Source organism: Blastomyces dermatitidis, assembly GCF_000003525.1.
Source record: "Blastomyces dermatitidis ER-3 genomic scaffold supercont1.11, whole genome shotgun sequence".
Taxonomy (NCBI): domain Eukaryota; kingdom Fungi; phylum Ascomycota; class Eurotiomycetes; order Onygenales; family Ajellomycetaceae; genus Blastomyces; species Blastomyces dermatitidis.
Genome location: NW_025544784.1, coordinates 1,757,839 through 1,778,219, shown reverse-complemented (window position 1 = coordinate 1,778,219; position 20,381 = coordinate 1,757,839). Strand labels below are relative to the sequence as shown.

Below are 20,381 nucleotides of genomic sequence, written 5' to 3'. Positions count from 1 at the left end.
GCGAAGTTGCCGGCCTTAACTATGTTGGCTGACTAAGCTCTAACTAACTACGGAGTGCGAAATGCGCTATTGGAGCCGCATGCCGAATCAGGAAAGGCGACGGACTGATTATGTAAGCGAGCCCTAACATCAGCGACTGTGATGCGGAGGGAGAAAATGTCTCTAAATCCCCCTTGACATCCCTCCATCCAGATACGGCTGCGGATTACTGATGGACCCAAGGGAGGGTAAGGATTTCATGGCTGTAGAAGAACAGCATACCCTGGGTGTTTGTATGTAGCAGATATTGATGTAACTACCTAGTTACCAGTGCTGGAATATGTTTGCGAAGTTTCATCACAGCCGGCTTTAATTTGCAGCTGGTATCCATATTTGGATAACTCGTTCCCAATCACCATGCCCTTTTACCGCACTTTTACCGCACTTTTACCGCACTCCCCCTGCTATCCCAAAGTACATGTACATGTACATGTACTGTACCTCAACAGAAACTAAAGCTATCCGCATCCCCAACACGGCTCCCTGAGAAGAGGAATTTTCCTAGGCTAAACACTCAAGCTCTCCATTCAGCTTCCGGTTTCCAGTGCCGCAGCTCCCCAGTGGCATATGCAGCTATTAAACTTCAGGAGCTCTCCATTAAAATGACACAGCCCACACGATTTTCATTTGTGGATGCCACGCTATGGCAGAACAGGCAAAGGCCGTTAACTTACACACTATCTCGATATTACGATTCCAGCAACATTAACATTGGGCATGTATTGCCCACCGAGCAGAGGCGAACGGAAATAACACCAACCCGCCATCTGATTCGCCTTACGCAGCTCATGGCTCTATACAGCCAGATACAAACCGGTTCAAAGTTATTATCAGACTCTTTTGGCGGAGCAAGTCTGCTCACCTTAGCCCATGCCGAGCAGCAGAAACCCTTTTGGGAAGCTCAAGTCCAACGGGCCCAGCTAGTTGCATCCGTATTTGCATCGCTTCATAGAGCCGTTGCAAAGTCAGATGCTGGTGGCCCTATAGTTGAAGCACAGATTACTGGAGCGGTAAAACTTAGAAGTTTCATCGACAGGTTCAGAGATGCCGTTGGGAAACGGTCAACCGTTGCAACAGCTTATGATTCATCCGCATGTTAAGATGGCTATTGGATAGGGCCTATTGTTAACCGATGACGCAAAAATCCTAAACTCACCTGGGTGTGTGCTGGAGTAAACTTTATGAGGACAGGAAAACCTAGATGTTTCATCGACAGGCTCAGAGATGGATGCTGTTGGCAAACAGGTGACTGTTACCACCGTTATGGTTCGTCCGCATGCCAACTTGTTCACTGATGATGTGAAAAAGTCCTGAACTCACTTGCATGTGTGCCAGAGTAAACTTACTAGAATTAGGTTTATAAGGACAGGAAACCTGGAAGTGTCACCTACAGGCTCAGAGGTGCTTTTGGGAACTGCCCAACTGCTGCCAGGGAATATAGTTCACCCGCATGCCAGGATGACTGTTGGAAACACCCCCGTGTTCACTGATGGCACAAAAAAGTCATGAAATCACTTGGGGCATGTGCTAAAGTAAACCTATTGGAACTAGGTTTTAAATTTTGCTTTATCTTCAAAAGTTATGGGATATGCACCAGAAAAGTAGCGATTAAACCGTCGACGTGTGTGTGTTTGTGTATGTGTGCGGATCATAGTACCTACACGCTGGCAGCCTCCTTGGATTACTCACCTCATCAGTGCTCCGCGAAGAGGATAATAAACATACCTTCTCTATAAAAAGTGCAACGTCCGCTTATAGCACTTTGATGTTAATAAAATCTGTTGAGAACTTCATCTTGCCTTCACCGTTGTAAACTTTAATTCTCCGCAAAACTTAAACAACATTAAGCAGTGTCCAGCTAAACTTACTTCCTATAGATCTCATTTTCTTATTGGTACGGAGCTAGTTGCTCCTTCCTAAACTCTATATTCCGCCCGTTCCAACTGTTAGAACGTTGAAACTAAACCTAAACATATATCAGCTTTCTACCATTGGGGTAGAGCACAAAGTGAGAATCCATATTCAGTTTGATCTTAAAAGTATATCACATTAAAAGAGTTCACTCAAATTTGCCTCATGTCCTTCCTCTCTTATATATCTCCCCCGGGACCCCCTCCGTCCCGGGGGGAATTTTCTAATTCTTCCATCCATCGTCCTCGCAACCGTACTTTTCTACCCTTTCACCACGTTCATAACCGTCTACAAGTCTACTACCCAATACATCCAACTCAATACAAGTCCACTATCAACTCAGTACAAGATCTCGATCTTCCAAATACTGTCCGTTTCAAGAAAACTTTCCGTTTCTGGAGATCTAAGTTCCAGTTCGTGTTCAAAGCATCAAACCAATATCTACTTTCGAAATCATTCTACCCCTTGCAAAAGCATATACATTTGCAATCATGAGGGTCTCCACTTTCGTCAAGTATGCCTTTGCTTTCTTTGTGATCGTCGCAATCATCAGCGCTTTCCCCACTGCTCCCAGCTCGGATGGCTATCAAGTCACCGATGTGGTGAATGACATCAACAACAATGTTTCCAAACTCCAACTTACCGTCCGAGACTTCACCGGCGGAATCTTCACGGCAATGAAAATCTACGTCAGGACTGGCGCCCTCACCAAGACCATCCAGGGTGCCGTCGACACGACTCAGGCATGCGGCAACTTCACCAGCGACGAGTCTGGCAATGTTGCCATGGCGTTTTTGAACTTGCACCCCGAAGTCACCGAGATGATGGATGTGCTCATCATCAAGAAGGAAGTGTTCAAGAGAGGCCTGTTGTTTGGCCTTTTTCCCTTGACGACGATTGTCAGAGACAGACTTACCACCCAGCAGGGACTTGCTGCACAACTTGTGCAGGAGGTTGTGCAGAGGCTGGCAGCTGACTTTGCCAATGTGGCTCCGTCTCTCAGGGAGACCATCGCTAGGGATTTCACCAGGGCCTTGGAGGCATTTGCCTAAGCTGGCCAGGTGGAGGATTGTATGTTGGTACGAATTTAAACAAAAACAGGTATGTTTGCAGAGCAACCCAGAAAGTAATATGAAGTTGATAGTTGATAATTTCTAACTATGACATAGATCTTTTGTGTGTTGGATTTTGTTGTTTAATTTTATTTTGTTAACAGGGAGTTAGTATGTATTTCAGGTAATGATTGGAGGTTGATATGAATAATTGCATCTGCTTTACGTGTTTGATATTTGTATTTCTCTTTCTCTTTTTTCTCTTTCTTTTTCCCCCTCTTCTTGTTGATTTATATTTGTGAACACAGATTGAAATATAAAGATGCACTAAGGTAATGCTTGGAGGTTGATATGAAAAGTTGCATCTGCTTTAAGTCTGTGATATTGTTGTTTTTGGTTATATTTGTGAGCATGGAAGCATATATGTATGGAAATGATTTCAGGGAATGATGTTTTTTAAATGGGGGAAAGTGTGCCTAGTTACTATAACGGTGTTGCAGGTTGGTTGTCATTGTTTTGATTTGATATGTATTAAAATATGAACAAAAGATCCAAAAAAACGCAGCATTTTTGCCAAATTTCCTGGGCTCTTGGAGTGTAACTAGATCAGAACAGAAACTCTCACAAAATTGCTGCTTCCAACTCAGTGTTATATTATTCATAAATAGTTAGCAATCAAATTGTTATTGCTTTCAACACCCACAAGTCCAAAGACCTGATAATGATTATTAGTGTAGTGGAACTGGCTATGAGAGATGACTCTTCTGAGACACCAATCATAGTTACAGATTCAAATCCTATCTTCGTCACAAGATGATTTTATCATGATGTATTAATTACATTCACAATCTAAGATCAGTTCTTGACTACAGAGAGTTAATCAATAGATTAGAAGAAAATGATTTTCACTTCATATACTCCGCATATAATCAAGAGACAGAATAGCCGATTATCTTTATATTCACTCAAATTTAATCTTATTTTAATGACTTTCTCTGAAGAGTTCTGTTTAAAGATATTAAAGAACTAGAATCATACTAGATTTCAAATTAAAAGTAGTGCATATAATTGGTAAAGACTGCTTGAGATCTGTATATATCTCAGTGAAGATAAGTCAGATGGGTGATTGAAAATAAATTCTGCTCTCAGTCTAAGTTGCTGAGAGAAGTCTTCTGCATAGTCTCTGACTGAAATAGAAGAGTAAAAGGAATAAATAATAACAATAATAATAATCAGACTTGATAGTTGCTGTAATGCTAGGTGTTGGATGTGAAAATTGCCTAGTCTGGAGCTAAATAACCAAGCTACAATAGTTACCTCACTGGCCTAGTGCAAGGAATCACCTCCCATCTCAGAAGAGAGGACCTGGTCAGCTTCAACTTTCATGAGCGCCTGATTTCCTCCTCTATTATCTCCCAAAAGAAAATAACACGGAGCACGCGTTGTTGAATACATAGGGCTGCTTCAAGATACGGCATCAACAAGAGCATCAATTTACAAGATCAGGGCCTACTCTCAATTCTTTCCCAACGAGACTGTCGCATCTTTCCTCGCGTTCTAGGTTTGCGTGTAGGGATGACGAGCTGTCAGAAATACCTGTTTCATCAGGTTGGTATGGGCGGTGCGGGATCCACCTAAATGGTCGCATTCTACACTGCAGCGCGGCTTACCATGGAGCGTCCTTTGGAATAAGAAAATGGAAAATATACCCAAAATATTCACATGAATACCTCTCAAATGTTACTTGGCTATGATTAGGTGGACGAATAGGAATGGTAAAACAACAACATTCCTACATTGGGGAGAGATGAATAGGTATATCGACGCGTTTATTTGACCGCTTCCCGCCCTCGTCTATGGTGTATTGACCCCAAGCGCTGCCAAATTTCAAGCAACCCAATGAGATCGGGAATGATTTCCCAACCCCCCTATATTGCCCAGTCTGTGGATTGCTAAATGACCAAATAAAACAATACAAAGCAACAACCATACGCATATGCCTTCTCAAAGCGCCAACTAAACGGCAAGATAGGAAAGTGAAATATTCAGTCCTGCGGTCAGCAAAAACCTCTTGAATTGCTATGAGCTAGCTGAAAGGAACGCTTTAGCCAGCCTTATCGAAATCTTTGGCATTATGTTGTCTTTGAATTCGGAAACGTTGGCTTTTCAAACAAATGAGCGTACACAAGGGCAACCCTCATAGTTGATGAGGGAGAAGACAATGCTCCCAGAACTCTATTCCAAGGCAGTATATAAGATAAAGGGCAAATGTCAAAACTGAACCTATTAATGGTGATTCATATAGCAGCTGCTGATTGGCTTGGGCGATCCCGCGCATTTTTCCATAATAACAGCACATTGAGTCTTCTTGAGAAAACTTCCTCGTTTCTCTACTGGTGGGTTTGTGCAAATACGACAATTCCCCGTACGCATAGTTAACCAAGCCGGGCAAACCCGTTGAACCGGAACATCGAGTCTCTTGCTCCCTATCCTGCATACACAAGGAGACACCCAATCACAAGAGACAGAGCTTGCAGATGTTCCATCGATGATCGCGGAAGATGCGCTGATCACGTGCAGATGCCTTCCCGCAGATCAACCTTGGGACACGACAGGGGTCTGCCGAACTCATCGCCATCGACACATCTCAGGCTACTGTTGTTATCTCTTCCGGCCCCAGCACAGCTCGTACTACAAAGCTTGCAGACGACCTGTTGGTTAATATGCCGACCTACTTTGGTAGCTAGGCTGTACCTTCCTTCTCTGCGGGTTTCTTTTTTTTTTGGGTCATGTCATCTACACATTGATATATGGGCCATCCAACCGCATCACACGCTTTTAGCCTTCGCTGTACGGCCTTCTCCTACTTGGAGTTTTGAGAGAGAGAGAGAGAGAGAGAGAGAGAGAGAGAGAGAGAGGGTGAGTGAGTGAGTGACAATGCTGGGCTCGAAATCTATCTCACTATTAAGGTCGACTTCATCATATTTAAGCGTTTGTGAGAAACTTCCTGGTGTGGAACAAAACCTTTCTTGCAAAACACCTCCTTGCAGAGCATTCATGTTTGGAAATATGGTTATCTAGCCAACACCCTCTTTTGCTCTTGAAGAAGAATTCCAGTTCACCTTCTGGCTTCATTCTTTTGATTTCCCCCCTCGAAGTTTTCAGGTCTACTGCCAAAGAAATGGACATTCCCGGTTCCTATTCCCTCCTTGCCGGATATTGCTCTGTTTCCACTGCTAATATAGTCTTCCACAAGCAGAAGTTGTGCGAAGTTCGCGGTTTCACCTACGTCATATCATTTGAAGTGCATATCTCGGAAATCTCCTTCAACGAGTGTGTGTATGGCAAGATGCTAGAATCACCCCTTATCAATGACCCAAACCTGACTTTGTTTGCGTGCAAAATGTCAGAAATCTACACGCTAGTTCCCTGAGATCAATGACGGATTCATTAAGACTCTCTTGACTGATACTCTTGATGGAGCGCCATTTTGAATGAATCTTCCGCTTCTTCCATCGATTCTATTCTACCGGGAGCCTCCGCGCACTACAGTCACACAGGACAAATCAACCAGTTGTTAGAGACAGTGAAAGGGATATATAGCTCACGCCGTTTCCTATGAATTGTCTCATTTTTGGTTCTCCTCACACATATCTCATTTTATCACCTCCATCTTGAATTAAGAACAATCTCAACTTCGAATACATCCACGGGACCCTTTATACCATCCCTCGTCCACCGTTTTGCAGGCACACCACCTTACAAACCCCAACAAATCCTAAGCCCTTTCATTGCCGAGACAAGGACATCCAATGGCGCCGGTTTATGCACTGAGCTTGTCGAAATATAATGGCCCTGACAATGGCGTTGTCTGGCTACCAGGATCACTTGGGTTTGTTCTGCGAGTCTATTGTTCAGGATCCACGTTGTTTGACGACCCTTTCAAAGACATCGGAGTGACTTGCACCACTATTACCAAGGACAGCGCTGGCCACCTAATTTCCCGCTATGAGAGGTGGTATTCTCTTGAATCTAACTTTACCTCTACAAAGCACGAGAAGGATGGGTCAAGTTCCCTAGTTCTAGCTCTGCTGGCTGATCTTAAGGACGTCGGCAACGTTCGAATCAACTTTAGCATCAAGAAGAAGTTGGCGAATGGCACATTCCAGCTCATGGGGGGTTCAGAGCTGGACGTAGACCGCGCAATTAGGACCATGGACTTGGACCAGGTGAAGAAGGAAACCGAAGCGGAATTGAACAAGTAAGACAGGTAAACTGGCGAGCTATCTCGCGACGGGCCATTTTTTTGCATGGTGTGTATAGTAAACCCCTATACGCATCGTATCCGTGGATCCTCCCGTGCCTTTACCAATATGAACACCCCTAGCATCTCTTACAGGTAGCATCCAATAACGATCCGGCAAGCCTGCTCGCCTTCTTCTTCGCCCCGCCCCGCTCAACACAGCTATTTTCGGGACCTCCTCCAACCGCATCTAACAATTTTTCGGGCCTTACCTTAATCCGCGACGATTGTCCCATTTCCACCCCTCCGACCTCTGTGTGCCTAAAGACCAGATCGCGACTGGTGGCGACGCAGCGACCTACTCTCATTGACGATGGATATCATATCTATTGAACGCTTATTTGATTGATTTTTAAAGGAAGGAAAGAAAGAAAGAGTAACAATATTAATAAGAATCCAAACACTACATTTTGTTCCTCTGGAATCTTGCTACCATTTACTTTTCCTAATTTTCCTGTTTGATGTTCAAGATAATCCTGTACGTTTAGAAGAGCGTCGCTATGGTAGGGATATGAAATAAGTACTCGTACTCCTCTACTTTAAATTTCGCAAAGCTGCAATCATTTCGACGCATAACTACTTCTGATACCCTATCAGCTTGAAAGATGTAGGTTAACACAGCGGACACTCCGGGTTCAACAGAGCATTCAGATGATCAGGTGCGTCGCCTCCCCGTATCACATTACCCACTGCGGCTGGTCTTAAGAGGTTGCCAGCTTTTCAAGAACGGATAACGGGAGGACGGATGTTAAAGCATGCACATAGTAATTGGTTACGCTGCGTAGTTGCGTCGCAGTCGAGCTCCCGCGCTAGTTAAAAACAAGCAACTATTAGCCTCGTCCTCGGGTCTTAATACTAGCGTTAGAAGAATGTTACAGAAATGTCACGCGCGCAGAGATGAGGCCGCAAACCAGCAACTTACAGGCGTAACGGTCCTGATGAGAATGCTGCGGGGTGGAGTTACTAAATTATATATAGTAGTATACTAACTCTATTAGTACTAGTGTGTTTTGTTTGTGTCCTATGTGGAATTAAGCTTATATAGGCTGCCGTAACAAGCAGACTTATTAAGGTGAAAAATCTCTGCATAACCATTGAAATAACCCGTACTCTAGTAGTAAAAACCCCCCCCACCCACCAACCTTCCTCTCCCGCGAAGAGAAACGAGCAACCCACCAATATATCATGATAAATCAACTGATGTTATTATCATGTTTTTGATGAATCTGCTCTGTAGCGCGCTTTTCAGCACCTTCGTGATGAGTGTTTTTCCCAAACGACGACGTTTATCTATATCAACCGCTTCAGCCGTTGCTGTTGAAGTATTGTATTCTCCTTCTGGGATCAGATTGGCGTTATCTCTTCCTTTTCTTCTCTCGAAGTCACTATTCTATGTTTTCTTCTTGGATGTGCCGCTTTCTCTGCTGTACATATTATACCCTTTGTTTCCCTATGCTCTGTTTGATGGGCTATCTACCCGTTTCAGCTCTTTTTTGTCCTTCCAGGCACTGGAGAAGGAAGCAATTTGTAGTGGGAAATCCACGAATTTTTTCTGTCTTCTTTTCATGGCCAGCTATTGCTTTAACAAAAGTCAGTTAGTGAACTGAAGTCTGGCATGTCAAGGTTATGGTTTCTGTGGTGCACAGCACAAGCAGTGAATTATTACTTTACACACCTGTGGACATTTTCTTTTTCCATTTCGTACTTTCGCGTTCCATGTACAGCACATGGGCCTCAAAGTGTTCTATATCAAAGTTGATATAGTAGATCAGCTCAAATCATCACGCAGGTGAATATATATTAGTATTCGCGTTGCTGCGGCGAGGAGTGGGATCACGTCCTGCTGGTGATGTTTCTGCTTCTCATGGGATGGAAGCTATCTGTTCTATAGAGTGATAACTGAGGCGTGTATAAAGTTGACTACGTGTTGTATTGAGCGTCGCGAGTTGCTATATTCTACATCCTACTCGCAGCCATCGCAACAGTAGCTGCAACCCATTCAAAATACACATCCCCGCCGCGACAGAAGCAATAATTAGAATGATTCAGATGCTTTCTAAGAAAGCAGATAGAAGAAGCAAATAAAAGAAGAGGAATAAAAAGAAAAAGAAAAAAAAAGAAATGCAAAAAGTTCACACCGGAGTGCCCGCGTTTCAGGGCAGTCCGATGCTATGAAAACCCCCCGATGTATTTTTTTTGGGGGGGGGGTTTTCCACCGTCCGGTCGATCGTATGCGTCGGGTAGGGCCAGCGCCTTCCAGCCGGGTCTGGTTTGACCTGACTGGCCCCAGCCGAGTGGTGCAGTGGTGTGGCGGGGAGAGGGGAAGGCGGCTTTCGCGCCCCCAGACTCGGGTCTGGCTTGTCCTGACTAGGCCACCGACCCCTCTCGTTGGAAAATAGAGCCGTATTGGGTCTTATATCCCCTCCGCGGCTGGTTTCTGCGGGAATGCCCGCCCATTTTTGGCGCGTCCTTCCCGCGCCGTGTTGCTGACCCCCTTATACTGCACTCGTCTGCCAATTCTAATCGGGAACGGCGTGCGTTCGAGCCGGGCCTTGTCTCTTTGCTTTCTTGATCCAATGTTATTTATTTTATTCTACGGACTGCGCTCTGTTTGCACTCCCTTTCTTCTTTGGTCTTTAGTCATCTTTTCTTCCATGCGTTAATTTTATGGCTTGTTTGTTTTCACATCCGCCCCTGAACTACGAGCTCTCACACTCACCTCACTCCCAGCAATCCAATCTCCACGAGAAGGGCTTCTTTCTCTGCCTACAGGGCGTCTCGTCATGTCCCGCTGAAAACGGCGCCTTCTCTCCACGGACCACTGGACAGCGATCCATCTGGTTGCCCAGTCACTTTCGTGTCTCCTGTTCTTTGGAATGTTTGCCGCTGGTATCCCTACAGCAGATGCTGGGTGTTCTTGCGTTCTTCAGGCAAGAATACCTCAACTTGACATTCTCTGGTCTGGTGATTTAATCTTGCTACTTGTATACTTAATATCTTCTTTGAGGCTTGAGAAGCTCTTTATCATGAAATCTTTCACAATCATGATTTCTCCATTGTATGCTGCCTGCACAAACATCCTGCCAACACCAGCATGTATGAGTTCATTGCCGCATTCTTATTTCTTCTTCATTCTCATTGTGGGCATGATTAACCGCATGGCTGTCATTTATATTTATCTGATTTCTTGTATTGTCTTCTCTTCTCTTTTCTTCTCTTCTTGGACTATTCTCTTCAGCTGATTTCTGGCATAGATCCGTCCATACGGCCAATTTTGAATATCAAGACTGCGATTTCTCATCGGTCATTTCAGGATCTACAAACGGCACCACTGTTACTAGAACCATCATGGCATCCTCCAGTAAGGTAGAAGCTGGTGTTGGGGATGAATTTGCACCTTTTACCGAGAAACATGCTGAGGTCGAAGGAGCATTGCCTGCTTTCGAACAAAACCTCTCAAATGTGAATGTAAGTCGACTCGGACTCTTTTAACCATCTACATCACTAACAAAAGACTTGTCTTAGGATCTCAAAGTCGAAGAGGGTTTTCTCAATGACCTTAGCATCGCTGTTCCTAGCACCGCTGCAACCACGCACAACAACAACAACACCGTGGAAGCGGAAAACGCGGTCCCCGCCAACGACAACGACGAGCAGGAGGAACTGGAGACCAACAACGACAGCGGCGACGACGAAGAAGCCCCCTCCATCGCCTCAACCACCAACAGCACCACATCCAGCGCGTCCACAGACATTTCCCCCTCCACCCAGGTCCAGATGGCCCTCCTCGCCAGCCACGTGCGCTGCACCCTGAACGAAATCGTCGCTGCAGAAAACAGCCTCGCTACCGTGGCCGCCCACGAGGTCGCGGAGACCGCGGAGAACCTGGAGCAGACCACTACGCGCATTCTGGCCTTGTACATGTCCGTCTGCGACTTGTTTGAGGAAGGCGGGCTGGAGAGGTATGGCGGGTATGAGATGGCTGCTACGATTCGGGCGACTATTGCGGAATATCCGACTATTCGAGGGCGGTGTGGGATTTAAGGGGGTTCGTGTATGACCAGGGATTTTACATGTCCGTTAAGGCAAGGAGGATGAGCGTGTACAGACAGGGTGGGAGAGAGCTTATCGCTGAGACTCTATGTATTTACGTGAGATGGATTTCGAATGGCTTGGTTTGAACATTAAGGGATTTTTTTTTACGTTCATTGACTTTGTGTACCTACCTTTCTAAATAAATTTGGCTATCTTCTGCCACCGGTTGAGTAAAGTAGTATGTTCCCTGTGCTCCTTGTTTTCCTCTCTCTAAGGCGATGGATGGTATTTGTAGCTTCAGATTACATTGAGAAGTAAAAGTACGTAGTAGTAAGAGGTGCTTTTAATCTCCCCTGAATAATGCTTTAATGCAAACTCCATGGCGATCCATCGCGCCTTGGCCATGGGCGCTTCACGCGACTGAGCATTTTCCCCTATATATAAATAGAGGAGAATCAAACAAAATGCTGATGTACGCATCTAAACCTCTCTCCATTGAATTAGATATTGGAGCTTCAAAGAGCTAATCATAACACTGGAACTTACAGGCCAATTCCCAGCCGCAAGAGGATTCAACTGCATTGTTGTTCTACATCTCGATGACGGAAGTGCACTGCACCACCACCACCACCAAGCACCCACCGCTAATATACATTATTATATGTCATGGAATTCTCACGCCCGGTTGAGATATCGACATATAGATTCATCCGTGCTTACTCTGTGCGGAGAAACATGATCGCAGAGGGAGAGAGAGGTTGAAACCTGATAGATGCACGGACCAGCCAGAGACTTGATCACATGATTTTGCAGGCCTTGGCATGTCGGAAACGGGAATAACCTAATTCCGGCCGCATCTAGGCAACGATGACACTAACGAGGCATTTGACAATAACGATGCAACAACCCAACCCAGCGGCTAGAATAATATCTATTTCTGACCTCATGCCCCCCTACTCTACTCCAATCTGCCGCTGGGCCCAGAGGGCACTATCTATGAGAAGGAGAAAGGATTTGACGACAGTCTGAAAATTGAGATTGACCCTAAAAAGACCAGGTTCATCAAGGAACTAAAAATGTCAGAAGCCTCGTCTATCTTCCACGTATACTATGATGGCAAGCCCCGCGTTTTGAAAGTTGTATGTGGCTCATTGCCATCACTTTCTTATACATGTACATGCTATTTCCTATCTAACCAACATTCAGTTCCACATCAATAAAGACCCAGGCTACGCTGATGATGGTGTACGTGATCTGAATCACGCTCGCTGCGAAATCCGAGCTTACTGTCGCCTCAAACACCATGGCGTATGTGACCGGGGCTTCGTGCCGCAATTTTACGGCTACACGCTATCCCTGGACCCTGCTGTCTTTGCTCCTCATTTGAATGTCTTTCAGCGCGATGCTCATCTCCCATATGCAGTTCTGATTGAATACCTGCCTAATCCTATGGAGATGAATTGTGTCACTTACAGTCAAGAACGAATGGCCAAGGCAGTCACCAGCATTCAGCAGGTTCATTCAGCTTTGATTGAGCTTAATGACCCTTACCCCAGGAACATTATGATCGTCCCTGGGGATTTGGAAAGGGTTATGTGGATAGACTTTGATGTTGCTATCACTTATCCTGACATCACCTACATTGGGATCAGAGAACGTAGATGGATCGAGATTGAAGCTAGATGTGTTGAGGACTTTGGGATATCTCTGGTTAGTATCTTAGAACTGTTGCTACCTAATTCCTCAACACTAATGACATTTTCAGGCAAAGGACCAGAAACAGGGCCTCAAACCGAACACAAAATATTACTAGGGCGGCAGTTCTGATGCTCATAAATATGTGAGAGAGAGAAGAGGAAAAGAAAAACAAGCTTCATAACCCCATTTTATTCCTTTAGCATCCCAACGTGTCACACAACCTAAGCCCCCCGCTATACCCCAGAGGTTGCCCGTCACCTACCACCCTCAATACCCCAATATACCACGCTATACCCTATTAAAGCTGCTAGTCGTCATCCGCCGCCCTTAACATCCCAAGATACCAAAGCCCTAGAAGAATGGTAAGACGTCCGGGTCCTGCTACTTCCCCTGGTATCACTCATGCTACCAACAGGTTGCCATTGACATCAAGTCTCTCAATAGGGACCAGTATCAGTGAGTACAAAAGCCATACCGCAGGTTGTGCGGTTTCATGTAAAAAATTGACTTGTGACAGCACCTGAGCATACTTCATACAACCTATCCATTTTCTACTATTTCCAGTCAGAACTCTATTTCCATGACATCTTCAGATCTCCCGAGCAGCAATTTGCAAGGAACTGAGTGCACTGCCAGCTTGAAAAAGGGCAATATCAGATCAGAAATTATTGATAATCTAGGCTACACCACCTATGCCAATTTTGAGATTAGTAAGATGTAGAGTTGTAAGCTAAGATGCTTATTTCTATAGAAATAGTTAACTATTAATTCTATGAATTAATGACTGAATTTTTTTTGATATCTATATCTCTATATAAATATTAATAAACCTTGTAATATTCTGAATATTAGGCTTCAAAATGTCGAGAGAGAATAGAGTATATAAATCTCTTAAATTAATATTAATAATAACTGAAGAATGTTGAAGAAACTATATAGATTTGAATTTAATACTTTCTAAAGATGAAATAAATATCAGAAATGAACTGATAGATTATTTTTATTATATATCTATTTTTATACCATCTAATAAAAGAATAGGTCAATTTGATTTAGAAGAGATATTAGAGAATTGAAAATCATCCATAGAAGTTATATTTCTCTCTCAAGAAGTCAGAGCTGAAGTCAGGGAGAGGCAGATCAGAGAAGAGTCACATAATAAATCAGATTGAAGTATGAGAAATTACTGATTGATACTTCTGAACTAACAGCTTAGTTGTTACAACTAATGATATTGTGTGCTAATTGCGTCCTCACACCCAGACAAGGGGATACTGGGTTGTAGCTTTTGCAGTATCGCGGAAGGTAGAGTACGCCGTATATGGGATGAACATGAACGGTGCGCGTTGTAATTCGGTCAATAATCGCCGCTGAATCCTCATTGAAAAATAAAGAAAAGAAGAGAAAAAAAGAAAACAGAAAAAGAAAAGAGAAAAAAAAAAGGAAGGCTCGCATACGAGGCGCAAGGGGGGATATCATATCTGATATTGATATGCTCCTCTTCAAAAGAGTTTCCATCTCATTGAAAGGAGAAGATAAACCTGGAATCTGGAAAGGGAAAAAAGAAGTAGCTCAACACATGCTATCTACTATCTACTCCCTTTCTCATGAAACAAAAGACAAATGTATAAAATCTTCAAACCGCACATGTTCCCCTTGCTCGTTGCCATAGGCTCGCTCAGCTCGCTCGGGGGAAGTTGGAAGTTGGAGGGGGGGAATATGAATGTTTATCCCCGACTCAACGGCGGCGATCTGAGATCTAACGTTACCGGATCGCCCACAACTAGTTGAAAATTCGCGCAGGCGAGAGTCGAGGTCGAGACTTGTGGATGAAAAGCTTTCAGACTATTGATGGAGTTACATCCATTCTCTGGGAAGTTTCCACTAGAACGAGTCAAAAAGAAAAAGGGACAGATCGAAACTCAATGAATGACCGCTAACGGGACCTAGTGCCGTTTGGCAACCATCCCATCCCAGACCAGACCAGACGGATTCGAAATTTATTTGAAAACCAGCGGCATGCCATTTATTTTCTCAACATGGTAGTTGCAGCAGCAGGACTGAGGGAGAGGGTTTGCACGAACAACGAATCTTCCTCCAGAAGCGTCCGGGCAAATCGTTGTATGTACAGTACATGTACAGTAAGTACACAGCGTACACAGGCTGAAAGGCAATTAGTGCCTCTCTTTCTGAGCTCTGCCCCGCCAGCCAGGTCGACATATATCTAGGGTCTTGACTAGAAATGAGGGGGAAGATTCTGGCCGGTTCAGCATGGCCACTTATTAAAATCCGGCACGTCAAAGGCTTAGACACCCATGCACTTGAAGGCTGCTCGCTTGGATTTTCAAGAATATCCTGCAGATTTACTCCATAGGCCGTTTGAAGATTATTTAGCTCGTGGGGCCGTTGTGGTGGTGGGGTTGGAGGAGTTTTTAGGGACCAGCAGCAGCAAAAGCGCGCGCATGTCGACCAGAGTCGTCTGAACTCCGAACGCGATGCATCGTTGAAGCGCATTAATTAATATGACCAAGAGCGAAATTCCTGTTTATGCAGAAATCAAGAAATTACCCAGTTCGGTGGATTTCTGAGCCACACCGGCTTTCCACAATCAAGCTCATCCTCCGCACGAAAGTTTTAGGGCTTGAGCTGCAGCTGTGCTGGAATTCAGGAAATGGCATGGGATGATGGATCCAAAAATGCTGGAATCCCTCAACCTGTACGACTGGTTCGTTTGAAGCTTGAGAGATGCATCCATGGGTGTATTGTATGTACCGAGTTTTCCATAGCTTTATAAGATAGATACATCTTTGGTAACTGCTTTCTCTTTACGCTCAAGTTTGGCAGAAGGGAGGTGTGTGCTGCGTCTATTATTCTAAATATGTGTGGTTGTTCTCTGCATGGCATGGTTGCAAGCAGGGAAGTCTAATCCGTACACATCATTTTAGCAACAGGGAAAGGATAGAACCATGGGCTTTATATTTAGCAATCGCCTTGAAAAAGCCAGTTTTCTACCCATCTCGACGCTCGTGGCTGGCACTCTTGAATCTCACCCCCCCCCCTCGATAGGGAGTTGTATTATTTTAGCTCAAACATTGTCTGCACCTATTACTAAATAACTAACTTACTTACTCCATCCACGTTACAGAAATTGATTTGTAGTGTACTGTACTGGTGACCCCTCGACGACCTATTTAGGCCCTTAGATGTCACGTATGCTATGAAGGCCACTATTTTGTAGGCCCATGACACAGAGCACAAGTGGATATTCTCTTGATCTCACAGGCCAACCAGCAAAGCTGTTTTGTTGTATATGAGCTGCAATCTGTCAACGGGAGCACTTAAGACACGGCGGCTAACGGCCAGTGGGAAAACAGGTTCAACAGGTTCAACAGGTTCAACAGGTTCAGCTTAACAACGCATGTAAACTGCTTTGCTTTTTTAACTGACCAGTCCGGTTCGCGGTCTGGAAATAGGGCTTATGTTCCAGCTTGATAGCTGTCTCCTCCAGCCTCGATGGGCGGTGATAGAATTATCCCTCACGCGCTCCCTTCTTTTTTTTTTTTCCCTCGATTTTTTCTTGATTTCCCCCTTCTTTTCCCTCTCTTTTTAATGACCGACATTCCTTCTGCACAGTGCTTCATTCCTTTTTCATTATTGTTCGATCATTGTTTGTTGTTTATGTTGAAAGCTTCCGAATTCGCTCCTTAGCTGTTGCTGTCCATGCATGGCTCACTCACACTCTCTCTTTACCTGCCTCATCCCCCTTCTGCTGCTTCGCGCAATAGATAGCCCCAAGCAAATAGCATCACTCTACTCACTACACGATGGATTACCACCCGGATGATTTCTACTCGCTACCACCCGCTCTGAGGCGCAAAGTAAGCCCTTTTTTTTTTTTTTTTTTTTTCTTGGTTTGTTTCGTGCTCATATTTTTTTGCCTGAATTTCTACACTGTGGTCCTTTGTTGCTCGCGGTTTCAAATGCAGGATTTGCTTCGCTCTCCATGCAGCGGACGTACAGCATATCACTCCCTCACCGTTATTTTGCTACTGCATTTTACCGGCGGTTAAATCTCACAGCTGGGACCGAAACCCCTCGTCCATGAGCAACCCAAAGCAGATGTGAAATCTGTCTGAGGGTTTTGCGAACCGTTTCACAGCACGGGGGATGGAGTGTTCTCTGCAGCTGTCATCTTCCCTTTTTATTCTTATTTTGAGACACAGAGCAAGCCGTTACGAAATGTTTGCTACGACAAATATTTCTACGATTCTTTTCACATCACCCAAAGGTGCGAGACGTCATAAATTATCTCTACCGCTGATCAGCATCGGCCCTGGTGGCGACAGTTAGGGGCTGGGCGCTATGCAAGGGCGGTGGTGTTGTCGCTCTGTTGGCTGGGCTGTTGCCAATTCGTCGCGCTCCATTCCAACCCTGTAACGATCGAGAGACTCCGCTCCTGACTGGCTTAACCCAAGCCCCAGCGTGAATGAATGGGATGATTTGTGTTGCGCTGGGCCCGTTTTTCTGTGGCCTTCTTGCCCCTCACGCTATCGCTCGAGTGGTGCGTTGTTTAGCTCGAGACTAGTTATGCCGGTGACCAGACTGTCGACAGGTCAGGTCAGCGTCATGAACTTCTGTTGGACGAGCCCAGAAGTTTGCCAGTAATTGATGCTTGATCACTGTGTGTGCGATTTGGCAGCTGGCAACTGGTCATTGTTTCACGGTCAAGATGATCGTTCGTGGCGTGGATGGAACCCCGCTTGAGTGACCAGTCTTGCTGGCCTGGGGTTGAATATTTTGCAAAAAATATTGCATAACTATTTTGGCTTCTCGAAATGACTGCCCCTAGTGGCCAGGGGCTCTGAATTATTGGCGGCGCCTGGATTTCGATTGGCTCTGACGCTTGTCTGGGAAGCACATGTCTCATTTTTTTTTTTTTTTTTTCTTGCAGTTCTTTTTGAAAACGGCCGCAACTTTGAGGATCTTCCAGGGGACGAAGGGGCCTTTCGCTGACTGACCATTCATTCGCTAAAATCCAATAGTTATTTTCTAATTTAGAACGATTTCGCCTGGAACAATTACGACTTACCCAGCTGGCCTACGACGATGGCCGAAGCAACCGCCCCCATCCGTTCGACGACCTCTCATTATTATCCGGCATATCAAACGCTAGACCCAGGACCCCGACAACGCCGACCCGTAAGTTTCCCCCTAGTAGCAGCGATGGTTGGCGTCTCGTCTCCCCCTTCTTCCCTTCCCCTTCCCGACATTTACCCCATTCGGTGATCCTGGGCGTTGAGCTTGACCCCCACAGCTTTTCGCCTGGCTCAAAGGACCCCTAAATAATAACACCATACAACCCAGGGAAACCACTTCTGAAAGAAAACCGACCATTTCACCGGCTCCGCAAAGCGAAATCGGTGCGGATTGCTTATCTCGCCGCTCAAGCCGACTCGGACTGGTTTCGCTCGTTACCATCCAAGGTCCAACAACAACATTTTAGTCGAGAAGAACGAGTTCGGCTTGGGGGCTGGCGCAGCAGCATTATTTTCGACTCAGCGGACAGAGCACTGTACAAACTCGGCCACCAAGCAAAAAAGTCCTTGGAATCAATCTGCTCTCTACCCACCAGTGCCAATTTCTCATTTTCCGATTCCATGGCGTCATCCGCGCGAGCTGTTGACTCTGCCATTGGCCTCGACGACAGCTTGTACGATAGTTTCCGCTGGTTAGATGAAGAGGAGGAAATTGACCTTAGTCTTGGTGACTACCACACTCATATAACGGATGCCAACAGGCACAGATCGGCGCCTTCGTCGCGGTCCTCTGGCCTGCGGTTGCAGCGTCGACCACCCTCTTTGCGCCAACAGCCCTCTTTTCGTCGAACATTGTCATTCAGTTCCACAACCCGTGGCCAAAACAGCATATCGAGCAAAATCCCTTCTACTAGCCAATCTTCCACCGTCCCTTCGTCCTTCATAAGCTCTACTCCGTCGACTACTCACAAACGTTCATTCTCTCGCCCCAAATCCAGCGTACCCATCCTGCGACATATATCTCAAGGGTCCCTCTCTTCTCTTGATAGTCCCGCACAATACTACCAAGATCCAGAAGCCCGTCTGAAGCTACGAGTGTACCTCGCATCCCCACAGAAATTCGACGAAGCGATCGAATTCGGATTCCCATCCCTCGATAACAAGGAGAACATTCATCCTCCTCGCCTATCACTTGAGCCACGGACAACCCTCGAATCCGCCCGAACCTTCCTGGAGGACGCCAGCACCGTTGAGTTCCCAGACATCATCCACGAGGATGGGGATCTGGTCGACTTCTCCATGGACTCCCCAACCCTCCCTTCCCCGAATTCCCACCATACCAAATCTCCCACCACAACAAGCGGCACTACCTCACCATCTCCCCGCAAATCACACAGTAGGAAGTTCAGTGTCGAAAAATCCACCCCACAAAGATCTATACAACCCATCCCGCTTGGCTATGCCCAAAATACACCTGGCAACCGCGAGATGACGCTAAAAATGACACTTACAAGGCCTGACTTGCGCACGGCGGACTCAGCTGGGAACGTGTCACACAGCATTCCGGATCTTGATGATCCATTGCGGTTGGCCGAACTTCCAGCGGTAGATGAAAACCACCCAATCTGGAATGCGCCAGCCGAAGACACGAATATGGTGAAGAAGATGTGGCGCAAGCTCCGGAAGCGGCGCGGTTGAGCATGTTTTACGGCGATTACTTCAAACTTGCAGAAAACGATGTGGACTCATGGTCCCCCCTTTTTTTTCTCCCATTTAGGCTAAGTTTTATACGTTAATCTATCTACCTTCATTTTTTTATACAGGTTCTGTCCTCGCATATTCCTAGGGAAAGGATATTTTGAGGCCACAGTCATAATGTTATTTAGCGCTCTAGTTGCTTTTAATTGATGTCACATTCGTCTTTTAGCCAATCGAAAACGAGCAAAGGGAGGGACTGGACCGTGATCAGGATTATTGTTCCGGCTATTTTGTCAATTTGTTTATGCCCCTTTTGGCTAACCTTCCTTTTTTCTTTTTATTCTGCCAGCGTTTGCTGCGTTATATCATACTTTATTACTTTTTGGCAAATTTACCATTTTTCTACCACAGCCAAGCTAGTGAGCCTTTCAATATTCATCCTTCTGTGGCTACCTTGTTTTACTTGTTCTACCCCTATTCTTCTCGTTGTGTCTCCCCTTCATCCGATCTTTATATCGTTGATCCCCTTCTGCTCCAAGCGGACTCTCAAATACATCTGACGCCAGCGGCTTCTGGCAAACAGCCGGTGCGAATTTCTGTATGCTTTTT

At 45.4% G+C, this 20,381-nt stretch overlaps 7 protein-coding genes across 7 annotated transcripts; all 7 read left to right on the top strand.

Annotated features, from left to right (window-relative positions):
• Nucleotides 1–211: 211 nt before the first annotated feature.
• BDCG_08562 (uncharacterized protein) lies at nucleotides 212–1,839 on the top strand (the record flags this gene model as incomplete). The annotated part of the gene is made up of 2 exons (XM_045424345.1): nucleotides 212–272; nucleotides 571–1,839. The coding sequence occupies 2 exons, from the start codon at nucleotides 212–214 to the stop codon at nucleotides 1,137–1,139; spliced, it is 630 nt and encodes a 209-aa protein (XP_045273076.1). The 3' UTR covers nucleotides 1,140–1,839.
• A 202-nt stretch (nucleotides 1,840–2,041) lies between these two features.
• Nucleotides 2,042–3,529, top strand: BDCG_08561 (antigenic cell wall galactomannoprotein). The gene is made up of 2 exons (XM_045424344.1): nucleotides 2,042–3,051; nucleotides 3,120–3,529. The coding sequence occupies exon 1, from the start codon at nucleotides 2,442–2,444 to the stop codon at nucleotides 3,000–3,002; it is 561 nt and encodes a 186-aa protein (XP_045273075.1). The 5' UTR covers nucleotides 2,042–2,441; the 3' UTR covers nucleotides 3,003–3,051; nucleotides 3,120–3,529.
• An 870-nt stretch (nucleotides 3,530–4,399) lies between these two features.
• BDCG_17815 (uncharacterized protein) lies at nucleotides 4,400–5,749 on the top strand (the record flags this gene model as incomplete). Its single annotated transcript, XM_045426872.1, has 2 exons — nucleotides 4,400–5,427; nucleotides 5,583–5,749. Exons 1-2 carry the CDS (start codon nucleotides 5,271–5,273, stop codon nucleotides 5,747–5,749), a joined length of 324 nt encoding a protein of 107 aa, XP_045282603.1. The 5' UTR covers nucleotides 4,400–5,270.
• A 1,065-nt stretch (nucleotides 5,750–6,814) lies between these two features.
• Nucleotides 6,815–7,267, top strand: BDCG_08560 (uncharacterized protein; the record flags this gene model as incomplete). Its single annotated transcript, XM_045424343.1, has 1 exon — nucleotides 6,815–7,267. The coding sequence occupies one exon, from the start codon at nucleotides 6,815–6,817 to the stop codon at nucleotides 7,265–7,267; it is 453 nt and encodes a 150-aa protein (XP_045273074.1).
• A 1,136-nt stretch (nucleotides 7,268–8,403) lies between these two features.
• Nucleotides 8,404–11,733, top strand: BDCG_08559 (uncharacterized protein). The gene is made up of 2 exons (XM_045424342.1): nucleotides 8,404–10,773; nucleotides 10,831–11,733. Exons 1-2 carry the CDS (start codon nucleotides 10,654–10,656, stop codon nucleotides 11,347–11,349), a joined length of 639 nt encoding a protein of 212 aa, XP_045273073.1. The 5' UTR covers nucleotides 8,404–10,653; the 3' UTR covers nucleotides 11,350–11,733.
• Nucleotides 11,734–12,248: 515 nt separating this feature from the next.
• On the top strand, nucleotides 12,249–13,868 carry BDCG_08558 (uncharacterized protein). Its single transcript, XM_045424341.1, has 3 exons — nucleotides 12,249–12,479; nucleotides 12,547–13,050; nucleotides 13,106–13,868. Exons 1-3 carry the CDS (start codon nucleotides 12,417–12,419, stop codon nucleotides 13,151–13,153), a joined length of 615 nt encoding a protein of 204 aa, XP_045273072.1. The 5' UTR covers nucleotides 12,249–12,416; the 3' UTR covers nucleotides 13,154–13,868.
• Nucleotides 13,869–16,862: 2,994 nt separating this feature from the next.
• Nucleotides 16,863–19,772, top strand: BDCG_08557 (uncharacterized protein; the record flags this gene model as incomplete). Its single annotated transcript, XM_045424340.1, has 3 exons — nucleotides 16,863–16,916; nucleotides 18,081–18,237; nucleotides 18,403–19,772. The coding sequence occupies 3 exons, from the start codon at nucleotides 16,863–16,865 to the stop codon at nucleotides 19,770–19,772; spliced, it is 1,581 nt and encodes a 526-aa protein (XP_045273071.1).
• Between the last annotated feature and the right edge of the window lie 609 nt (nucleotides 19,773–20,381).

Bases quoted from the DNA above. Each gene is read 5' to 3' on its own strand.
- BDCG_08558 (XM_045424341.1), top strand. From the start codon at position 12,417: ATGTCAGAAGCCTCGTCTATCTTCCACGTATACTATGATGGCAAGCCC. The intron at 12,480-12,546 runs GTATGTGGCTCA...ACCAACATTCAG, and splicing joins AGCCCCGCGTTTTGAAAGTT to TTCCACATCAATAAAGACCC. The intron at 13,051-13,105 runs GTTAGTATCTTA...TGACATTTTCAG, and splicing joins AGGACTTTGGGATATCTCTG to GCAAAGGACCAGAAACAGGG.
- BDCG_08561 (XM_045424344.1), top strand. From the start codon at position 2,442: ATGAGGGTCTCCACTTTCGTCAAGTATGCCTTTGCTTTCTTTGTGATC.
- BDCG_08559 (XM_045424342.1), top strand. From the start codon at position 10,654: ATGGCATCCTCCAGTAAGGTAGAAGCTGGTGTTGGGGATGAATTTGCA. The intron at 10,774-10,830 runs GTAAGTCGACTC...GACTTGTCTTAG, and splicing joins AAAACCTCTCAAATGTGAAT to GATCTCAAAGTCGAAGAGGG.